We start from the raw sequence: 20,078 nt of genomic DNA, 5'->3' as shown, positions 1-20,078 counted from the left end.
GTGTAAAATGAACAAGCAACTCTCTATATTTCAGGGGGTAATGGCTTTAACTATCAAAATGGCTAGTATTTTCCTTGATTGGCTGCTTTGGCTCCTTTTTTGTATTTGTGTTTGGAGGAACGGAATCAATTTATTTTAATAACTACTGTATTTAACGAATAACAAGGCAAGCAGAAACATGAAACTCCTTTCAGGTGTCACCAAGTTCCTATTCACCTTGGATTGCAAGTTTTTCCTTTTATCCTCTTTGCAGACAAAACCCAAGCAGACAAAACCTTTTCTTTCCCTACCCGTGTTACACTGAAAGTTCTCATTTCCTTTTCTGCTTCCCTTGCAAAATTGCTTGCTTTGTGTTGTGCCCGGAGCCTGGCTGTGCATGAAGAAGAGGTCCGATTAATTGGAAAGGAACTTTTTGTTACTGGAAAAACTCAGGCATTGGGGTAGAAAATCGATCAAAAATTTACTTTCTTGATCCATAGTGCCTTTTTCTTGCAACTATGACGTCTGTAAAGCTCCTCCTAAGGAAAAGACTCATCAGCAGTTTGTGTTCTCTTAAAGATGTCTCAGTCTTTAAGGCCAGGTGCAGTTGTGTTGATGCCATTTGGCTAAGCCTTGAAAGTTCCTGTAATCTGTGCCATCCTGTCTCATACAGTCCCATCTCATAGTTGTCCTTTCTCTGCAGTGCTCTATGCCCAGATCTCTGTGGCTGGGCTGCTCCAGCCTGGCGGACAGCATGCCCTCGCTGCGATGCCTGTATAACCCAGGGACTGGCGCACTCCCAGCTTTCCAGGTACTTTCTGTCTCTCCCCACTCCTTCCTTTTCTCTCCATCTGTGTACGTGTACATCTCCTTCTTTACTTCCTTGCTTGCTTTACCTCCATTTATTCTGCCTCATACTGTATCCCTCTCCTATGTCATTCAGATCTCCTCTGGTATTTAAACCCATCTTGCGTAGATTCAGGGGCAGCTCAGTATTGGAGCATTTCCATTACCTCGATGTAATATAATTATTTTGTCTAAATTGGCTTGGTACCATCATCTTTTCCATTGGCTTTCGATTGTGTCAAAAATATCCCACTTAATTATATTTGGCAAACGGCATCCATCACACAGTCTCCAATCTGGCTATTCATGCGGTGATTCCACTCCTATCTAAATTTTCTCTATGCCACTTAGAGGGCTGGGGGGGCGGGTTCATTGCCATAGTGATAATTGATGCCAGCTTTTGTTTACTTCAGGTTTGTTAGCGGTAGCCTGGACATTTTGACTACAGAAAATGATTGTACGTGTCAGCTGTCAATCAAAAGGCAAATAAAGGAAACCTGTTTTTCTCTTTGGTCCCTGAATTTGTTAGGTTCAAGACAGCTTTCCGCCAGACGGGTTTGTTCAGGCACTTTGCGTGACCTGTGAATCTCTGCAAAATGCAGCCGCCCACCTGTGGGTAGAGCTGTTGGGTGAGCATCTAGAAACCTAGACAAGGCTCTCAGGATGGTTGCAAGCATTTTACGATGACGTGGGTATGACCAGGAGAGCAGCAGAGGCTGGAGCTCCGGAGGTGTTATGTTCCTGTTGGATACTCTGTCTCTGAGATGTTCTGTGTGACCTGCAGTGACCGAGGGACCTTAGGAGTATCTCTGTAGGCTGCATGTTCATTGGAGCTTTGTGGTATCATGAATGTTGTTTTCAAGGTTGATGCTGCTGGATTACGCTGCTGCTGACCTAACCTGTGGCAGAGGGTTTTATTCACCAGCACCTTGCAAAACCAGACACAATGAATAAGCTAGAATCTTCCTGAAATTGTCAGTCGTTTTGGTGAAAGTTCATTACCTGCCTCTAAAGTACAGCCTGCAAAGATTATGTTGAATTTGGCTTCTTGCTCCCAGGGCCAGGAGAGTGCTGTGGAAATAATCCTCACGGTCTCAGGGGAGGCTTAAGTGTCTTGCATCATTTTGCTGAAAGTCTTTTTGCTGACCCAGCAGCAGCACTGATGGACTCTGGAAGGTGTCCTGCCAGGCCTCCTTTGCTGAAGCAAGCTTTTAGCGCAGCTTTCCGTGGGGGAAGGGGAAGGCGACTTTTTATTAGTCTAAGAGGACTCTGGAGACAACAGGCAGAATTTAGACTCCTACTTCTAATCCTGATTTGCATAATTTGACTAAATCGGATGGGCCTCATTTTTGGGCTTTCTGCTGTTGAATAAATCTCAGATCTCTTTAAGCTCAGGTTTTAGAGAACCTTAGGAATATACGGAAAGCAATTTATAAACTCAAATTGGGCCTCCTTTCTTTCTACTTCAATTATTTTTGATTACTCAGAATAAGCATATATTACAAAGGGGAAGGGAAATTAGGCTCTTTTAGCTCAAGATGTTCTTGCTAATGATAGATATGAACAATAACTTTTCTGCTAATGCAGCGTGTTGATATTTGGGGTCAAATGAGTCAGCTGCGCAAGTATTCACTGCGTACTGCCTGCTTGGGAGAGGAATAGGACTTGGACATTTGCGTTCCCGCAGATTCTGAGAGACGTTTCCATGTGTATTTAGTGGGAACTGAGGAAGTCTGCCCCACTTGCCATCTAAAATGATATCACGGTACTCTTCGCAGCACTCTGACTCCTGTGTTGAGGAACACCTTTAGTGCCAGTTGAGAGAGAAGCTAAATTGCCAGCAGCAGCTTCTGTAGCAATGAGTCATCCGTATTTCAGTCCATTTTTTTTCAATGGGTTTTGATCCCCATTAACCTGCATGGTTTTAAGAAAAGTCGCCTCTCTGAGGCATGGCTTCTGCCTTTTCCAGTGCAGAAGACTACGTGGGAACGGTTTGGAGCCCGCTTGAAGATGTGATGTTGCAATATTTCATTGTTCTTTAATGCTTTTTTTTGGTATCGAATCTTCAGGAAAGCATTAAAGACTTTGTTGTAGCCCAGCAAATTTTCTCGTGTTAAGTTATTTTCTTTTTTCTGTAGCAAGCTTGAAGTAACTGGAGAAGCATATCAATGTTCTTTGCTTGTGGCAAAAGAGAAGATGCCATCTGGAAGGCTACTTAGTCACTGCTGAATTTGTCTAGTTATTTACATGCTTACCTTCAGATGCTCAGACGGAAATGTGGAAAGAGGCTCTTTTTGAACAGCTCAGTTAAAGCCCTGCTGACTCCTCCTGGGAAACATTGGCAGATAGTTGATTTAGAGATGATTCTGTTAATATGTCAGATAACTTCATTTTTCTTATTTGTGTGTTTTTATAGTTGGAGACGCTTGTGTGAAAACAGGATCTTCTGGTTCCTCAGCTCTGTTTGGCAATCCTCCCACAGTGGGAAAGGTTTTAAGGCTAAACCTAGGAATGCGGGAATATGGAGCTAGAAACAGTTCTCCTTAACATCTTTTATCTCAAAGGGCTTTGCAGCTGACAATCTGTCATCTAACTGAATTTCATAGCAATCCTGGTGGAAGATGGCAGCAAATTGGAACGTGAATTCCTATAGGGCGCTGTGGGAAGGAGTCAAAAAGGATATTTTAACAAGAGAAAAAGGCCAGCCCTCCAAAAGACTGTACTCTTATTCTGCAAAGCAACTGAAAACTAGGTTGCATGAAGATTCTCTTAATAATAAAAAAATTAAGTTATCCAGAGGATATTTTTTTTCCTAGAAATCTGTGCTTTGGAAGTTTCCAGATGTGCCAACAGGTGTCTGTTTTCATGACATTTTTCATTTGAGCGTAATTACTTTCCCTCTTAAAATATTTTCCCTGCGTGCTCACAAGGCTCAGTTTATGTTGCTTTTAATAGTTGCAATTCTCTGAAAATTCTGATTTACAATTACACCCATCAACTATGCCAAGTAAATTAATGTATTAATCCTTCTGGGTTTGTGGAATTCCGTAGCATTTCCTTGAATTTGTTTCTGTAAGCTACTGTATAAATCATAGAATCACAGAATTGTCTGGGGTGGAAGGGACCTTTCAGATCATCTAGTCCAACCAGTTAGGTTGACCTAACTGATAAGAACCATCACTAAACCGTGTCTCTAAGCACTATGTCAACCCGTCTTTTCAATCCCTCCAGGGATGGTGCCTCAACCCCTTCCCTGGGCAGCCCATTCCAAGGCTTAAGAACCCTTTCCGTGGAAAAATTGTTCCTAATCTCCAATCTGAACCTCCCCTGGGGCAACTTGAGGCCATTTCCTCTTGTCCCATCGCCTGTGACTTGGGAGCAGAGACCAACCCCCCCGGCTACAGCCTCCTTTCAGGGAGTTGTAGAGAGCGAGAAGGTCTCCCCTCAGCCTCCTTTTCTCCAGGCTGAACCCCCCCAGCTCCCTCAGCCTCTCCTCATCAGACTTATTCTCCAGAGCCCTCACCAGCTCCGTTGCCCTTCTCTGGACCCGCTCCAGCCCCCCAATGTCTTTTTTGTGGTGAGGGGCCCAAAACTGGACACAGTGAGGTGACTTAAGGAGCAATTTGAAAGTCTTGCCAAAGGCTGTGTATCAGGGTGATCACAGAGCTCAGCTCTTCGTTTTTACCTAGTTGACACCCCTCACAAGTATCAGCTCCAGTTTAGACTGTAAACTTTTTGGGACAAGAGTCATGCTTTTACTTCTTTGTCTGGAGTGTGGGCACCAGTGAAAAAGCGAAGAGTTTTGTTGTCAGCTTTAGTTTGCCAGAGCGGAAGCTCTGTTTCTGTAACAGGCTTTAGTAGGCAAAGAGAAGGATTAAATTTTGTGACAGAGATAGCAGCGTCTTGTTGAATGGAGAAGTCTCTCTGGAATCCCAGAAATTGTGTGGCGCGGTCGACGTGCTGGAGGGACGGGATGCCATTCAGAGGGACCTGGACAGGCCTGAGAGATGGGCCTGTGCAAACCTCATGAAATTCAACCAAGCCAAGTGCAGGGTCCTGCACCTGGGACATGGCAATCCCAGGCACAACTACGGGTTGAGCGGAGAATGGCTGGAGAGCAGCCCTGAGGAGAAGGACTTGGGAGTGCTCATGGATGAGAAGCTCGACATGAGCCGGCAGTGCACGCTGGCAGCCCAGAAAGCCACCCACACCCTGGGCTGCATCAAAAGAAGCATGGCCAGCAGGGCGAGGGAGGTGATTCTACCCCTCTGCTCTGGTGAGACCCCACCTGGAGTACTGTGTCCAGATTTGGAGTCCTCAACACAGGAAGGACATGGACCATGGAACGGGTCCAGCGGAGGGCCACAAAAACGATGAGAGGGCAGGAGCACCTCTGCCGTGAAGACCAGCTGAGAGAGCTCGGGTTGTTCAGCCTGGAGAAGAGAAGGCTCCGGGGAGACCTTACTGTGGCCTTCCAGTACCTGAAGGGGCTACAGGAGAGATGGGGAGGGACTCTTGATCAGGGAGTGGAGCCATAGGACAAGGGGTAATGGTTTTAAATTGAAAGAGGGGAGATTTAGATTAGATACTAGAAAGAAATTCTTTGCTGTGAGGGTGGTGAGACCCTGGAACAGGTTGCCCAGAGAAGCTGTGGCTGCCCCATCCCTGGAAGTGTTTAAGGCCAGGCTGGATGGGGCTTTGAGCAACGTGGTCTGGTGGGAGGTGTCCCTGCCCAGGGCAGGGGGGTTGGAACTCCATGATCTTTTAATGTCCCTTCCAACTCTGACCATTCTATGACTCTGTGAAATTCACATTTTGCTTTACCTGAAGTGAAGGTCTTGAACATAAAGAACAGCACATCAGGGTTTGTCAGATGAAGGGAGCTGCCTTCTGCTTGGTTTTGTAGAAGCGAGATGTGTTTTCCTTGGTCTTGGCAGGAAGCTCTCTCCTGGTTGAGGAGGGTGTGGGCGTATCGTGCTATAGGCAAATGGAAGACAGCAGGAGCATGCTTGATGTGGTCCAGCACAGCCAGGATGTACCTCACTCCATTCTGCGGGCTGAGATCACTTTGGGAGGAAGGTGAGAGTATGAAAGATGTCAGAGATCTGTAGCGATGGAAGTCTGTTGGATCCATGCAGAAGAGACGAAGTCATTTCTCCAGTAATTTTTATATCTTTTTTTTTTTTTTTAATGTTTATATTTTCATGTTAGGAAGTGGAATATTTTTGGAAGAAGCATTGTCAGTAAATTGTTAGAAACAGTTGTCTCTGTAAATTTCCTTCAGCCTTTAGTTCATGCATTTTTGCCTTAAAAATTGACATTTTATTGCTGAGAAATACGGTGTAAATGTGAGTAGTAGCACATTATTTATGGCTATGCAGGAGGCTAAAGCTGAAGTCTTGGGGTGGGCAATCTGTGCGTGCTCAGCAATGCGTTTGTGAGAGAAGCGTTTGAAGGAAATTGTGCAGCTTTGGAGCAAATGTTTGCTGGTGTGTGTAGTTCTGTCTCAAACCGGGGGAGAGATGGGGTGTCCAGTCACAGAATTGTCACGGAATTGTCGGAGTTGGAAGGGACCTCTAGAGATCCTCTAGTCCAACTCCCCTGCTGAAGCAGGGTTGCCCAGAGCACATCACTCAGGGCTGCATCCAGGCGGGTCTTGAAAATCCCCGGAGAAGGGGACTCCACACCCTCCCTGGGCAGCCTGTTCCAGGGCTCTGGCACCCTCACCAGAAAGAAGTTTTTCCTCCTATTTGAATGGAACTTCCCATGTTCCAGCTTGTGCCCGTTGCCCCTCGTCCTGTCACTGGGAACCACTGGAAAGAGTCTGGCTCCGTCCTCCTTCAACCCACCCTTTAGATACTTGGAAGCATTGATAAGGTCTCCCCTCAGCCTTCTCTTCTCCAGGCTAAAGAGTCCCAGCTCTCTCAGCCTTTCCTCATCAGGGAGATGCTCCAATCCCTCCATCATCCTTGTTCCCCTAAGATGGACTCTCTCCAGTAGTTCCCTGTCTCTCTTGAACTGGGGAGCCCAGAACTGGATGCAGTATTCCAGTTGTGGCCTCACCAGTGCAGAGTAGAGGGGGAGAATGACCTCCTTGACCTACTGGCCACACTCTTCCCTGTGCAGCCCAGGATTCCATTGGCCCTCTTGGCGACAAGGGCACATTGCTGGCTCATGGATAATTTACTATCTGCCAGGACCATGGAGTCACGAGACTCCATGGGTTTGGAGACGTGGTCGCCCTTGACCAAGCCTGCTTTATATTCCCCCCTTGTGCTCTCCCAGCGGCCGTAGGAAATCTGCCCCCGGGCTGTTTACGGTGCGCCTCTAGAACGGAATCATAATTTTGGTGACTAATAGCCAGAGCATGTGGCTCCAGCACCCCCCCGGGCTGGCGGCAGGCTCTCCCCTGGTTATGAATGTAGTTAGGTGGCCCCCAACTGTTTACAAGACAGCAGAGGTGAGATCTTTGATTGACAAGTCAGAAATGCATTAGATCATTCCCTCTGCCAGTCTCTGGTTCACGCTGTTAAAAATGTCAGCCTCTCCAAGTTTGAATGGCAGCCCGAGGGCCTCAGAAGCTTTTTGTTTTCTGAGATGGAAACACAAATTGGATGTGTGCCTGAGCGCTTCATCCTGGGCTGTAATTTCATCTTTTAGCTAAGAACCACAAGGTACATGAGCAAAGCACCCTGTAAACAATAATACTGGGGAAAAAAATAAACAAGGTCGTGTTTCTGGTACGTTGATCCACCGGTGTCCTGACCTCTATCAGGTTGAACATCTCCTCTCTGATTGCTGTTCCCTTTGGCATTACAATGAGAGGAGAGAGACTGACACGGGAGGCAAAGATTTAAAGTTGCAGTGTTGTTGCACGTTCCTTGTATTGGCTATGAAATATTGAACTGCCACTGTGTGACACCTGGGTTTTTTAAGCAAAGTTTCTCATCGGAGGTGTTCGGCAGCAGTTTCTCCTGTTTCTCCTCCTCTTGCCACCTGGAAAGACCAATTATAAAGACATGAGAGGGGGTACAAGAAGGAGCAGAAACAAAGCCAAATTAATCGCATAATTTTTGCACTTGACTCCAGCCCCCATCTGCGGTTCAGACTTTTGGGGAGCTTCAGTCTAGTTAGGACTAAGAGGGTTATCCTAAATGGGTATTATTTTTTTTTTTTTTTTAAGTAAAGTTAATGCCTGGTGACTGCAGCACAGTTTTGTTAAAACATATTTAGGGTTTATCCCCTTGTAAATTGAATGGCCTTGTCTGGCTGGTGGCGTGACCTGTGCTGTGGTGCTTGGAAGCCCACCAAGCTCTGACAGCCCCCAGCCTGTGCTGCAAGATCATAGAATCATAGGATGGTCAGAGTTTGAAGGGACCTTAAACATCATCGAGTTCCAACCCCCAGATCTCAGCTCTCAGACAAGCAGCAACGACAAAAGATGCTTCCCTCCTTCCAGGTGGCAAAGAAATCCTTGTCAGTGGGTCAGTGAAGACGGTTTGGGGTTTTTTGGTGGTACATTGCTATTCAGTAATTAGAAATCAGCATTTATTCTCCATGTGCATTGATTACAGAATCACAGAGCGATATGGGGTTGGAAGGGACCTCTGGAGATCATCTAGTCCAACCTCCTGCCAAAGCAGGTCCACCCAGAGCAGGTCCCACAGGAACGTGTCCAGGCGGGGTTTGAATGTCTCCAGAGAAGGAGACTCCACCACCTCTCTGGGCAGCCTCTTCCAGGGCTCTGCCACCCTCACAGGAAAGAAGTTCCTCCTCATGTTTAGGTGGAACTTCTTAGGTTCTAGTTTGTGCCTGTTCCCTCTTGTCCTGTCCCTGGGCACCACTGAAAAAAGACTGGCCCCATCCTCTTGACACCCACCCTTGAAGTATTTATAGGTGTTGATCAGATCCCCCCTCAGTCTGCTCTTCTCCAGACTAAAAAGACCCAAGTCCCTCAGCCTTTCCTCATCAGAGAGATGCTCCAGGCCCCTCATCATCTCTGTAGCCCTCTGCTGTGCCCTCTCCAGCAGTTCCCTGTCCTTCTGGAACTGGGGAGCCCAGAACTGGACCCAGTGCTCCCGATGGGGCCTCCCCAGGGCAGAGCAGAGGGGGAGGATGACCTCCCTCCACCTGCTGGTCACATTCTTCTTGATTGGTTGTCAAAACCTACACATGCTTTGATTAGCTCCTCAGTCTGAGTATGGAGAAGTGGGGGCAGCGAGAAGCACCACCCCAGTATGCCCAGCAGGAGGGTTAATTTAACCAGTGTTATAGCTAAAAAGCTTCTCCTCCTTCAACCTCTGCATCAACGATCTCCTTCCTATGAAGTGTAACGATCCTTGTTCCTCTTCCTGGGATGGAGAGGGGGCAAGGTCTTTAGCAAAACCGGTGTTCCTTGGGTTGAGGAGGTGAAAAAGAGAAAATGAGCCCGAGCTCCTGGGGGTTTTGGTTCCTCCCTGGGCGGAGGAGGGGAAGGTGTGTGGAGCCGCGGTGACAAATGGCAGATGCCGGCGCCACACGGAAGGCGTACAGGTATTTTTAAAGCTAGCTCCGGTTCCTCGGGATCGCGAACATCTGCTTTGGAGGTATCGTAGAGCTCCACAACGCACTAATTGAATTACTCTTTTCTGGAGTCGCAGGCTGCGCTAATTGAATTAGGATCGGGCGGTGGGTGTGCGCGCGGGAGGCAGCGCGCATGCGCGCGGGGCGGGGCGGGGGCGGGGGCGGGGGGGGGTGGGTGGGGGGGAGGCGCGGGGGGCCGGGCATCCCGTGGGCTGTGCTGCGCTCTCACGGCCCCCGCCGGTACTGCAGGGGCGGGGGGGGGGGCGCTCCGAGGGGCCGGGGGTCCTCTCCGCATCTGTGACAAAACGGCTTCTTCATCTCACTTTATCTATTTGAGTTTTTTTTTTTTAATTTTTTTTTTTTTTTTTTTTTAGAATAACATTTTAGTGACTTTCCCACGCTCCCCCCCCCCCCCCAAAGTCTAACCTTCCTCTTTCCCGCTTTATATGAAGAGAGGAGGCGCTAATTGTGCCCCGCTGCACTCCCCTCCCAGCGATGGTACCCCTTTCTGAGCGTTTGGCCCCAGCACATCCCCCTGCAAACGCCCGCCGTCGGTTATCCTTTGGAATTTGCCGGTTTCAGAGGGAGCCGGTTGCACAAGATCGAGTTTACCTATTTCTGCAGAACTGGCAGAGAGCTAATACCACATCAAAGAACAGTTTTAATTTACAAATTTTAAAGGCGGCATTTTAGCGCAAATTTGGAGAAGTCACAAAGTAGTTTATCATCCGGCGTTTAAGTCGGAATTCGGTGACTCTTGGGAAATAAAACATGCCGAGGTAGTTCTGAATAACTTTGAAGGCGTGCGCGCATAGGGAGAACAAAATGAAATATTTCTTCTTTGAAATCAAGTATTTATGTGACCACATGCAAAAACAAACCCTTAGCAGAGAAATGCAGTTGCTAAATCATAAAATTCTTAGCTTGAAGAGATCCTTACTTTGCTACACTGTGTTGGGTGAGGTTCTTTTCTTTTCTTTTGCTTTCTGTTTGCTACTACTTATATGGCACATAAAAATAGCCGGATATTCTCTTTCCTGTAGTCTTTTTCCTATAGACAACAGGATGACTCAGTTTTCCATAAAATTTCAGCCATTTCCACTCAGCTTTGGTCGATCGTTCTCATAAACCATATCAGAGAGAAGATGGTATTTATTTTGCTTCGATGATTGTTCCTTAGATTTTGTTACTCTTCAAATAGACGAAAATAATTTACTAGAATGCCTTGCAAACTAAGTAAAATTAAACTATGCTTGTCAAAATACATAAACAATTCGCTGTGATGTGCATGATTCTTTTTTATTATGTTCGTATACTTGCCCTGTGTCTGGTGATGTTAAACAGGGCTTCTAATTACCACAGAGAATTAGCGAAGTGCTGCTATACACAGAACTTGGGAATTTTCAGTTTCACTGAAATTTGTTTAACAACCTGCTGCCCCCTGAAAATGAAAAGCAGATTATTTTTTATTTTTTTTTTTTAAATGTATGAAATAGTTTTGTGCTGCTTTTGGAGGAGAATTCCCAAATTTATTTGTTAAATTGGTTTTGATTTTATTTACATTTATAGTTGTTTCTCTTTAGCATTTTTCTTTATATATATATAAATACACACACATATATATGTATAAAAAAATAAAAGGAGGTTGTCAGCCTTCTTAGCTCCCTTTCCAAGTAGTCAGGTAGACTGCTTCTAGTAGCCATGGCTAATGAAATACCCAAGTAACTCATTGGTCATCCCCAAGTGTTTATTTGAGGTTCATATTTAATTCTTAAGTGATTGCCACTATGATTTGGTACCGCTATGGAATTTTCTAAATTGTGTCTGTATATAGTAAGATCGACCATCCACCTTTTGCCTGCCTTCTACGCAAATCCTTGTGATTTATTCTCTCAAAACACAACCGTACATCCAGCGAACAAAGGAAGCAACTCTTCATTCAGCCAATAAAGCTGCGTAGGTTTTTACTCTTTGAGGAATATGCCGTGTTCTTCTGTCGCATCTTCAGAGTAATAAACTGTGCGGCAACCCTTTGATGTGGGTAATAACATTTGACCTTGCAACAGAGTACGTTCCCTGGTTAAAATGAAGACAACTAATGCATTGATGGTTTGGGTTGTTCTTCATTTAAAAAGGTATATTAAAAAAAAATAATAATGTGCAGCTTAAGACCGCATAGAGTGCCTTCTTTTGCTAGGAGTCAGAAGTGAAGATGGTCGCGTTGGGGGGATTGGAGTTGTCACCTTTAAAATACTGTGGGATGGAGTTTGGTGCTGCCTTAAGAAGCTGTAAGTGGGAAAGAATCCATTCCATCCAGTGTATAAAGTGCTTTTAAAAACAATCTATTTCCAGAACCTAAATTGTCCTGGGACCAGCTCTTGATATAAAAATTCATAGAAACCTGTTTTTTTTCTGAGTGTGGTAACTTCTTGCCATAGTGCTGTAGTGTTAGAATTCACATTGGCCAGGTTGTTCTGTAAATTAAACAGTGACAGCTTCCCTCGGGGGAACAGCCAATGTATTTATGATGATGTGCTGATTACACAAAATACACTGCAAGCAGAAAACAGCTGCAGAGAACAAACCTCTTAAAAGAATACAATTACAAATAGCACCCTCAGTATTTCTAGCGGTGAGAGTAAAATCCAGCATGCTAATGCGGGCTTCTAGGTTGATTCCCAAGAAGAAAGAGAGATGTGGGAAGAAGAGGCTGAAGTCTGGTTGGATGCACGCGCGGCGCCGGTGCGGAGTGGCATAAAATCCCTTCCTGAAGGTGAAGGGCGAGATGGTACCTCAGGCCTGCGTTTTAGCTCGCCTTAACGTTTCTTAACGTTTCTGTGAGTGCAAGTCTAGCAGCCGGTGGGGCACGGGGGGGGGGGCGTTTTGACCACTGTGGTCCATACCCTCTGTCCTGCTTAAATATTGAGATGCGCTGAGGTGACTAATAAAGAGTTTACGTGACTGGTCTGACCGTCCTGAAACAAGGAGATGTTACAGGGGGGAAAAAAAAAAAAAAGTCCCTGGTTTAAGGCTGATCTTTCTCCTGCTGCTAATTATTTGCTTTGCGGGAACTTTTAGACATAAATTTCAATTGTTGGCTTTTTCCTAGACCGCAACGTTTCATTTTTAAAAGGTTTGTATGTGTAAGGCAAGGTCTTGTAGAGGCTGGTTTAGGACCCAGTTTAGGATACGACAGTAAAACTTGAAAGAAAATGTTACCAGGAAGATAGCGGAGGTGGGACTGTGCTCCCAAACTCGGGACACGGAACAGACCTTGGAAGAGACCGAGATCCTTTGAACCTTCCTTCACCTGGAAACAAAAAAAAATGAGGAGTAACTGGAATTGCTTTGTGTGCTGTGGCTGTATGCAAGGGAGAAGTTGCAGTGAGGATTGCTGCAGTGGGATTTTTTTGTGCGAGGGCTCGTGCAAATCGGGAGAATATGGCTGTAGCAGCTCCTGCAGCTGCTGATGTCTGGCTTTGCAGGGCTGCTAAACAAAAAAAAAAAAAAAAAATCTCCAAAACTCCAAAACGCAACCTTTTTATGTCTGAGATGAGCTGTCACACTTTAAAGGCTAACATACATACGTGACATAGCTGTGAGTAAAATGTTGTATGTGGGAGAGTCCAAGTACGGAGAATGCCCTTTTAATCCACTTTTGGAGAGTCCTTGATAGAGAAGTAGAATGCCTTTTCAAAAAGTCTGGGATTTCTTGTGTTTGGTGTCTGTTATGTTCCAAGACCAGTATCGATAAACCGTGTTTCAAATACTGGGCAAAAAAAAAAAAAATCCTCTGCTTAAAACAAAGAAATGCCCTTTCAACGTATAGATCTGATTTTAAAGCAGGTGAGGTAACAACATTGGCACTCGAATTTGGAAGGACTTTAATTCACTTGCTTAAAAAGAAGACTCAAGCTTCCCATCTCTGGATTGCTGGCATGTACTAATAGACTGTTATTCATCTGTCTGTATTTTCTTTAAATCGTTTTTGAGCCTCCCTGCGTTGTCCTGCTCTGCTGACATGTATCCCATGTGGCAAGAGGGAGTTTTGTATAATCACCCTGCTTTAATCAATAGAATAATTGATAAACCAGATAAGATTTAAACTGATTACCTCCCCGAGTAGAACTCCCCGAGGGCCTTGGACTCTCTTAATTTTGACATGTATGTTGTGTACCCCGTGGATGAAGTGCAGTTTGAATTATCTGTTTTTATTTGCTTAATGACGGGGAGGGTGTTAAAGTCAAATGTTTAATTAACCCAGCAATGGGCTGCGCTGTCACTTACACACACATCCAGCTGATTGAGATATCTCACCGAGAATACTGAATAGGAATGATAATGTGGCACTGAGACGGAAGATTGCTTTTTCAATCCATTTGCTGGGTCACTGCTTTGAATGTCTTATTGGATGAAAGGCATTCAGCCTGGAAAAAAAAAAAAAAAAAAAATCAGCATTTAAGTACATTTTGTTTTCCTGGCCCCTCTCCACCAAGAAGTTAACTAAAACAGATATGTTGTAGGTTTAATAAGCCGTTTGTGTTGTAGCAAAAAGCTGCGGATAGTGGATTTCAATAGGCAGTGATCTAGAGCTGGATAATTTCCTATAGGAACAAAATGTTTGCTAGCCCCAAGGTATCTGAAGGCGAGACACTATATACACCTTTATCTGTCTTTGATTGCTTGACTAACCTCCCCCCTCCCGCCCCCCCAATTTGATGGTCTCTGTAGCAGGTCCAACTCTTCTTCCTTACCCAGCGGAGTGAGATTTGCAATAATATTTTGTAACTCCTTGCTCTAGTTCAAGTAAATGGCATTTTGGAATTAGTTTGTAATAACAGAACCTAATCGTGAGCTTTTAAATGTGAGTGTTACAGAGGAGGGACTCCTGTGTTCCCACATTCAAATTTTGTGTACCCAAATCAGGAGAACCCAGGGGTTTGTTTCTTGGGTGGCAGCGGCTCAAAGGCCACGGTGCTTGCTAGCCAAATGTTATAATGTGCGCCGCCCAATCTGTAATTTTCCATTCTTTTATTAGAAGATTGTAATTTATTTATTTTCTTGATGTGATGGAAGGTTGGGACACGTTTAGGCTCACGCTGCTTTATTTATATCAGCAATGAGATTTTTCAACAGCACTGTATGAAAGTAAACGCACCGTGTATTGGAAGTTACTGAATTTGCCCCAGAGTCCAGTGGTGGGTGATGCTTCCTGTACCGAATGTAGCTTTGGAAGCTGGAAAAAGCACCAAAGTCTGCCCATAGGGACAAATTAACCCTGTGAGGCATGTTGGAGAGGTGGAGCTGTGTCACCTGAACTGCTCCGTGGTACTGCTCTGTAGGTACCACTCTGTAGGAGGGCCACAAAGATGATCCGAGGGCTGGAGCACCTCTGCTGTGGAGACAGGCTGAGAGAGTTGGGGGTGTTCAGCCTGGAGAAGAGAAGGCTCCGGGGAGACCTTAGAGCCCCTTCCTGTCCCTAAAGGGGCTCCAGGAAAGCTGGAGAGAGACTCCTGATCAGGGCGTGGAGCGATAGGACGAGGGGTAATGGTTTTAAAATGAAAGAGGGGAGATTTAGATTAGATACTAGAAAGAAATTCTTTGCTGTGAGGGTGGTGAGACCCTGGCCCAGGTTTCCCAGAGAAGCTGTGGCTGCCCCATCCCTGGAGGGGTTCAAGGCCAGGCTGGATGGGGCTTTGAGCAACGTGGTCTGGTGGGAGGTGTCCCTGCCCAGGGCAGGGGGGTTGGAACTCGATGATCTTTAAGGTCCCTTCCAACTCTAACCATTCTGTGATTCTATGATTCTACTTTGAACCCGTTCTAGATTGAAAAACTAGTCACTTTGGCTGCAGGGTCACCCGCCTCATGTTGTCTAAGACATAAAGAAAGATAGGGATGCCTCTACGTACTGTGGCGTAGACAATATGCTGTGAGTTCACGTCAATCTAACACCGCAGTGAGATCACTGGGTAGCCATTTCTTTGATCAAGTGAGCTGCTTTCATTCACTCTTTTGGGGAGGAACTGTGCCTAAGCAGTTAACAGTGTGTGACACACAACTTGGGGTTCGTTCCCCTATACTGTCATTTTGGCTTTGGACAGACAACTGAACTTCTGCTTCATACCTTTGCTTTGTATTTCCTTTTCCCCTTCCCTGCAATGAAAAATAGGAAGGAAGAAAGAAGAAAAGCATAAAACAGTACAGTGAGATGAGGACAGTGGGGTTGAATTAGATGTTTGGGAGCAAGAATGCCATGGGCTCCAAGGAAGGAGTGTGATGAGAATTGGAGGTCTGTCTGCTTGACAGGAGAGCTCAGAATGAGAGGTTATGAAAAAAAAAATAAAAATTATCAAAATAATAAGCATTGTGATGACCAGGGATGAGAGGGGAAGGGGTTTTATGGTGAGACCAGTGAGTTGGCATTGGCCCTTTGAGGGAAGTAGTTACAAGAAGTTAGAAAATGATGCTTCGAGGACGTGAAATCTACAGCAAAACTAGCCAATTCTGCAATCCATTTTTCAGAGCACTTGCAGCTCTGATGCAGATGAAGCCGTGATAAATATTGTACAAAGAAAGTTAATCTGTATCTAGAGAATTTTAATAAATAAAAAGTTTTTAAAAACTCTCCCTGGATCCGTTGGCTCTTGCTAACTCTTGTTAGTACTAGAAATATGTTTTTGACATCTTTTTTGGATGTTGGCTTATGTTCAGAGCCTGTAAAAGCTGACTTTGTGCTCTTTTCTCCTCTCTGCCCCTTACACGGAGGGGGGGGGGGGGAAATCAAGAAAACAGCTTATTCCAGTGCACAAAAGCACCGATAAAAGCTGTGATGCGGGGGAGGGAAAAATCCTGCAAACTGAGAGTGAGAGTGTATAATTTCAGAGTTTAGGACTTTTAACACCTGGGATGACTGTTGAAAATGATTTATTTTTTTTTTGTGAAAGGAATGTAGCAAAACGAAAGCAACAAAGAAGTGAGAGCCAAGCGTTGGTTGATTCAGGTCTTCTCTAAAAGGCCTCTCTTGGGTGTGAAATCCTCCTTCCTGCAGTACGTGTGGCACAGCTCTGCAGTGTGGCAGAGAAATTGAAGCTCAGCTGGAACTGTTGAAAGAAGGGTTTGAGCACAAGTTTAGAAGATTGGAGAGATCTTTAAGGTTGTCCTGTAGACTAGAAAGGGAAGAACGCGGTTGTGTTCGCTGTGGGGAGCAGATCTGCAGGATAGGATGCTCGTAAGAGACGAACCAAAGCACAGTGATACCAAGATTCAGATCAAGTCCTGACACCAGGCTTACAGAAGCGGCCTGGCCGGATATTTGGAAGTGTACCCATATTATGTGTATCTGAAGGTTAATCGGATGCTTTCATCCATGCTTTTTTGGAATACGTGCTTTCTGTTCCTTAAAAAGATGTAGATAGCTTTGAACTACTCTAAAATCTTGGAGTACAAGATGTACGCTATAAAATCATGCATGGAAAGTGCTAGCTATAAAAGCGTATGTATACCTGTGAAGGTGCTGATGGATTTGTGCTATTTAGGAAAAGAAATTCTGAAACAGACCTGGCTGTGAAAAAATGCAAATAATAAAATCTAACTAGAGGTCCTTGAGGCTTCTTAAGCTCTAACCTTGTTATGAGGAATGGGGAAGTCGAACTGCCTAATGCAGATGTCTGTGAGTTACAAAAATAACCAGATGTCCTGATTAGCAGAAGCAAATGTTCTTCCCTTAATCCACGTGAAATTATATTCAAAGGCTCTCCGGATGTAATGCTTGTGTAAATAAGGCACCAACAAACACTGGAATAGAAAGGGCCATTGGCCAACTAGCTTGCAAGGCTTGAAAGCTTGAATATTAAAAACAAATTTACCACTGCTGACTCTCTTAAATTCACAGAACAGAAATGTTAAGCAGGGCTGCTTCCCGGGGAACGTGGAAAGGCTGTTCTCATTAGCCATATTTTCTCTCTCTCTCTCTCTCTCTCTGTCTCTCTCACTCTCATTTGAGAAATGTGTATGAATTGAAGCTAGCTTTTAAAAATTGCCCTAAATGGCTTGTTCCCAGCACCTGGATTTCTGTTTATTTTTTAACTACAACTAGATTCGTGCTCTTCAAAATGTGTTTGTTCATCATATCTTTGGTATTTGTGCTGGCTCTTGGTATTTTAACATTAAACTGAATTTACTGTTCTTCTAGTAATGCTAAGACTCCCCACACCCTTAACTTATCCTTTATAACCAACCTATAGTTAACAAGTTAAATAACTTGATAAGAAACTGTTCTTGATGTCATGAAGTTCCATTACCAAGTCTCATTGCTTTGAAAATGTGTATTTTTCTAATTACTGGTTAGAATGAAAAATAAGAAAAAACACGAAGGATCCATTCTAGAGATGTAGAAAAACAGAACCTTGTCCTGGTTTTCAACTGCACAAAAGGTCGTTGAAACCTTTGTTACTGTCGGCAGCGTTAACATAGATGCAGACCAAACTGGGACTTGTGTGAACATAGAATCATAGAATTGTCTAGGGTGGAAGGGACCTTTCAGATCATCTAGTCCAACCATCAACCTCACTCTGATAAAAACCATCACTAAACTGTGTCTCTAAGCACTATGGCAACCTGTCTTTTCAATCCCTCCAGGAATGGTGCCTCAACCCCTTCCCTGGGCAGCCCATTCCAAGGCTTAAGAACCCTTTCTGTGTAAAAATTGTTCCTAATCTCCAATTTGAACCTCCCCTGGCATGTGTTTGTTGGAGGGGCGGTGTTGGACTTCCCCATTTTCACTGCTGTCAGAGCTTCAGTTTTAAGAATTCGGCTTATAGTAGGTACCTGAGCTGCTCGGGCACGAATTTGAACTTCAGTTCTTTAGGCACCGGACAAGCGTTTGGGGCGAGGATGGAGAAGTCTCTGTCGTGGGGAGTTTATAAAGATATTGGAGAAAAAAAAGCCAGGATTTTACGCAGGTAATAGGTATATAATTGTGATATACGTGTGCCTACCAGTCTGCAAAGCAAGCAGTGAACTAGAAGGCAGGTTTAGCTTATTCCTTTTCCGATATTGGTCAGTGCAGGACAGGCTGCAGTTTCTCTGTCCTCTCCTTCCGTCATTCCAACGCTTCGCCATAAACCCCTTGCAAAAGTACCATTTAACTTTAAACTTGTAAGAGCTGGGAAACTTGTCTGTGCCTTCATTCCGGGCTGAAGTCACCCCCTTGTGCCTACACATTGCAATTTATGGTGTTCTCTAAAAGGATCTAATCTCGGTGAATGTTCCGAGCGGCAAATGCCAAAGAGGAATGGGGTCTGATACTTATCTCTGCATTTTCATTGCTGTGGATCTCCCTGTGTGTTACAGCTGTCATTTTTGTTTTATCTACAGAACAGGCAGAGAATTGCCTTCAAACTTGCAGCTTTCATACTTGTTTTTCTCAAAGAACGTTACCAATGTTAAGGACCGGTTTTATATGTTGTAGTGATGAGCCAAATCATCCTGAATTTGAACATTTTAGGCATCACGATAGGAGAAAAAAGGAGGCTCTATCTTTAAATGTTTTTAGTGGATGTTAGACCCATATTTTTTTAAGGGTAATACTGCTTTCTGGCTGACATTGGCTATGCCAGGATTCATCCTAGCACTGTTTGAAATGGCTGAGATATTTATAAACTGACAGACAGCATTTATAAAATCAGGATGCTGACAGTCCCTTAACGATAACAATGGGCTTGGACTCATCTATCACTTACAAAAGGTTATTGGAAAAGGAACGTAAGGCTTATGTGTGCCTGCAGTCTTAGACTGGCACTTATTTCCACACATCTCTCTCTCTCTTTCTGTCCTCCCTCCATCCCCCTCCCCTTTTCAGTCCGCTCTGGTTGACACGGGCATCAGGTAATCGCAGCTAATTTCTCCACATCTTTACCTGATGATTCCTTGCCCTGTTTTCTGCAAGAGATTGATGCAAACTAGGAGACGGGTAACTTCGTAGCATCTTGGGGCGACCCCCCCCTCCCTCCCAAATCCTTCCCTCCTCCTAAACAAGGCAACCACCGTGACTGCTGGCCGGCTGCTGGTTTGAATTGGGACAGAAGAACAGTGTGCATTGACTGACAGACTTAACCTGGGGCTGGGGGGGGGGGTTAGACGGGCCTTCTGCTTCCCTTTCCCTTCCTACAGCGCCGGTCTGCAGGCAGAATGCTGATGTACCCACTTTATTCCGCGGCTCCCTCTAGGCTGAGCCAGTACCCCTCTGTCCTTGGGGAGGAGGACCAAACGCAGCGCGGGGACACTTCGAGAAACGTGAAAGTGGATGTCGGTTATTTTCAAGCCCTGATAAAACGCTGTGCTCACTCAACGCGCCGAGGAGCTTGAGGGGTCGGGTCGTGTCAACAGTTTGCACCGGAAAAGGGGAAATGCCCTGTTTGGCTGGTGTGGGCTAGAACATTTATTTTAATGTGGCAACAAAAATACCAAGACAGCGATGTCTGGCTTCCGGTTTGCCCTTGAAACATTTACTCGACTGTAACTCTTTGGACGCTGTGTTCCCACTGTATTATTTGCTTAGAGACCTGAAATACCCAAGTAGATTTCCTCCATGCGGTTGGATCTGCTGATACCACTAAAAACACACCCTGCCCCGGCTTCTGTTTGAGCTGATGTATACGCACGCGATGGCTAGAGCGAGACTTGATTGGCTT

At 45.0% G+C, this 20,078-nt stretch overlaps 1 protein-coding gene across 2 annotated transcripts in view; it reads left to right on the top strand.

Annotated features, from left to right (window-relative positions):
* The window catches only part of BTRC (beta-transducin repeat containing E3 ubiquitin protein ligase), a 133,481-nt gene that overhangs the window by 30,945 nt on the left and 82,458 nt on the right, over window positions 1–20,078 (top strand). For both annotated transcript variants that reach the window (XM_074158882.1, XM_074158881.1), the window contains exon 3: window positions 683–790. In XM_074158882.1, the coding sequence (XP_074014983.1) occupies window positions 683–790 (108 nt within the window). The remainder of the gene's footprint in view (window positions 1–682; window positions 791–20,078) is intronic.

This window comes from Numenius arquata, chromosome 15, assembly GCF_964106895.1.
Source record: "Numenius arquata chromosome 15, bNumArq3.hap1.1, whole genome shotgun sequence".
NCBI lineage: Eukaryota > Metazoa > Chordata > Aves > Charadriiformes > Scolopacidae > Numenius > Numenius arquata.
The sequence above is the reverse complement of the archived record's forward strand: the minus strand, read 5'-3'. Positions and strand labels throughout refer to the sequence as shown.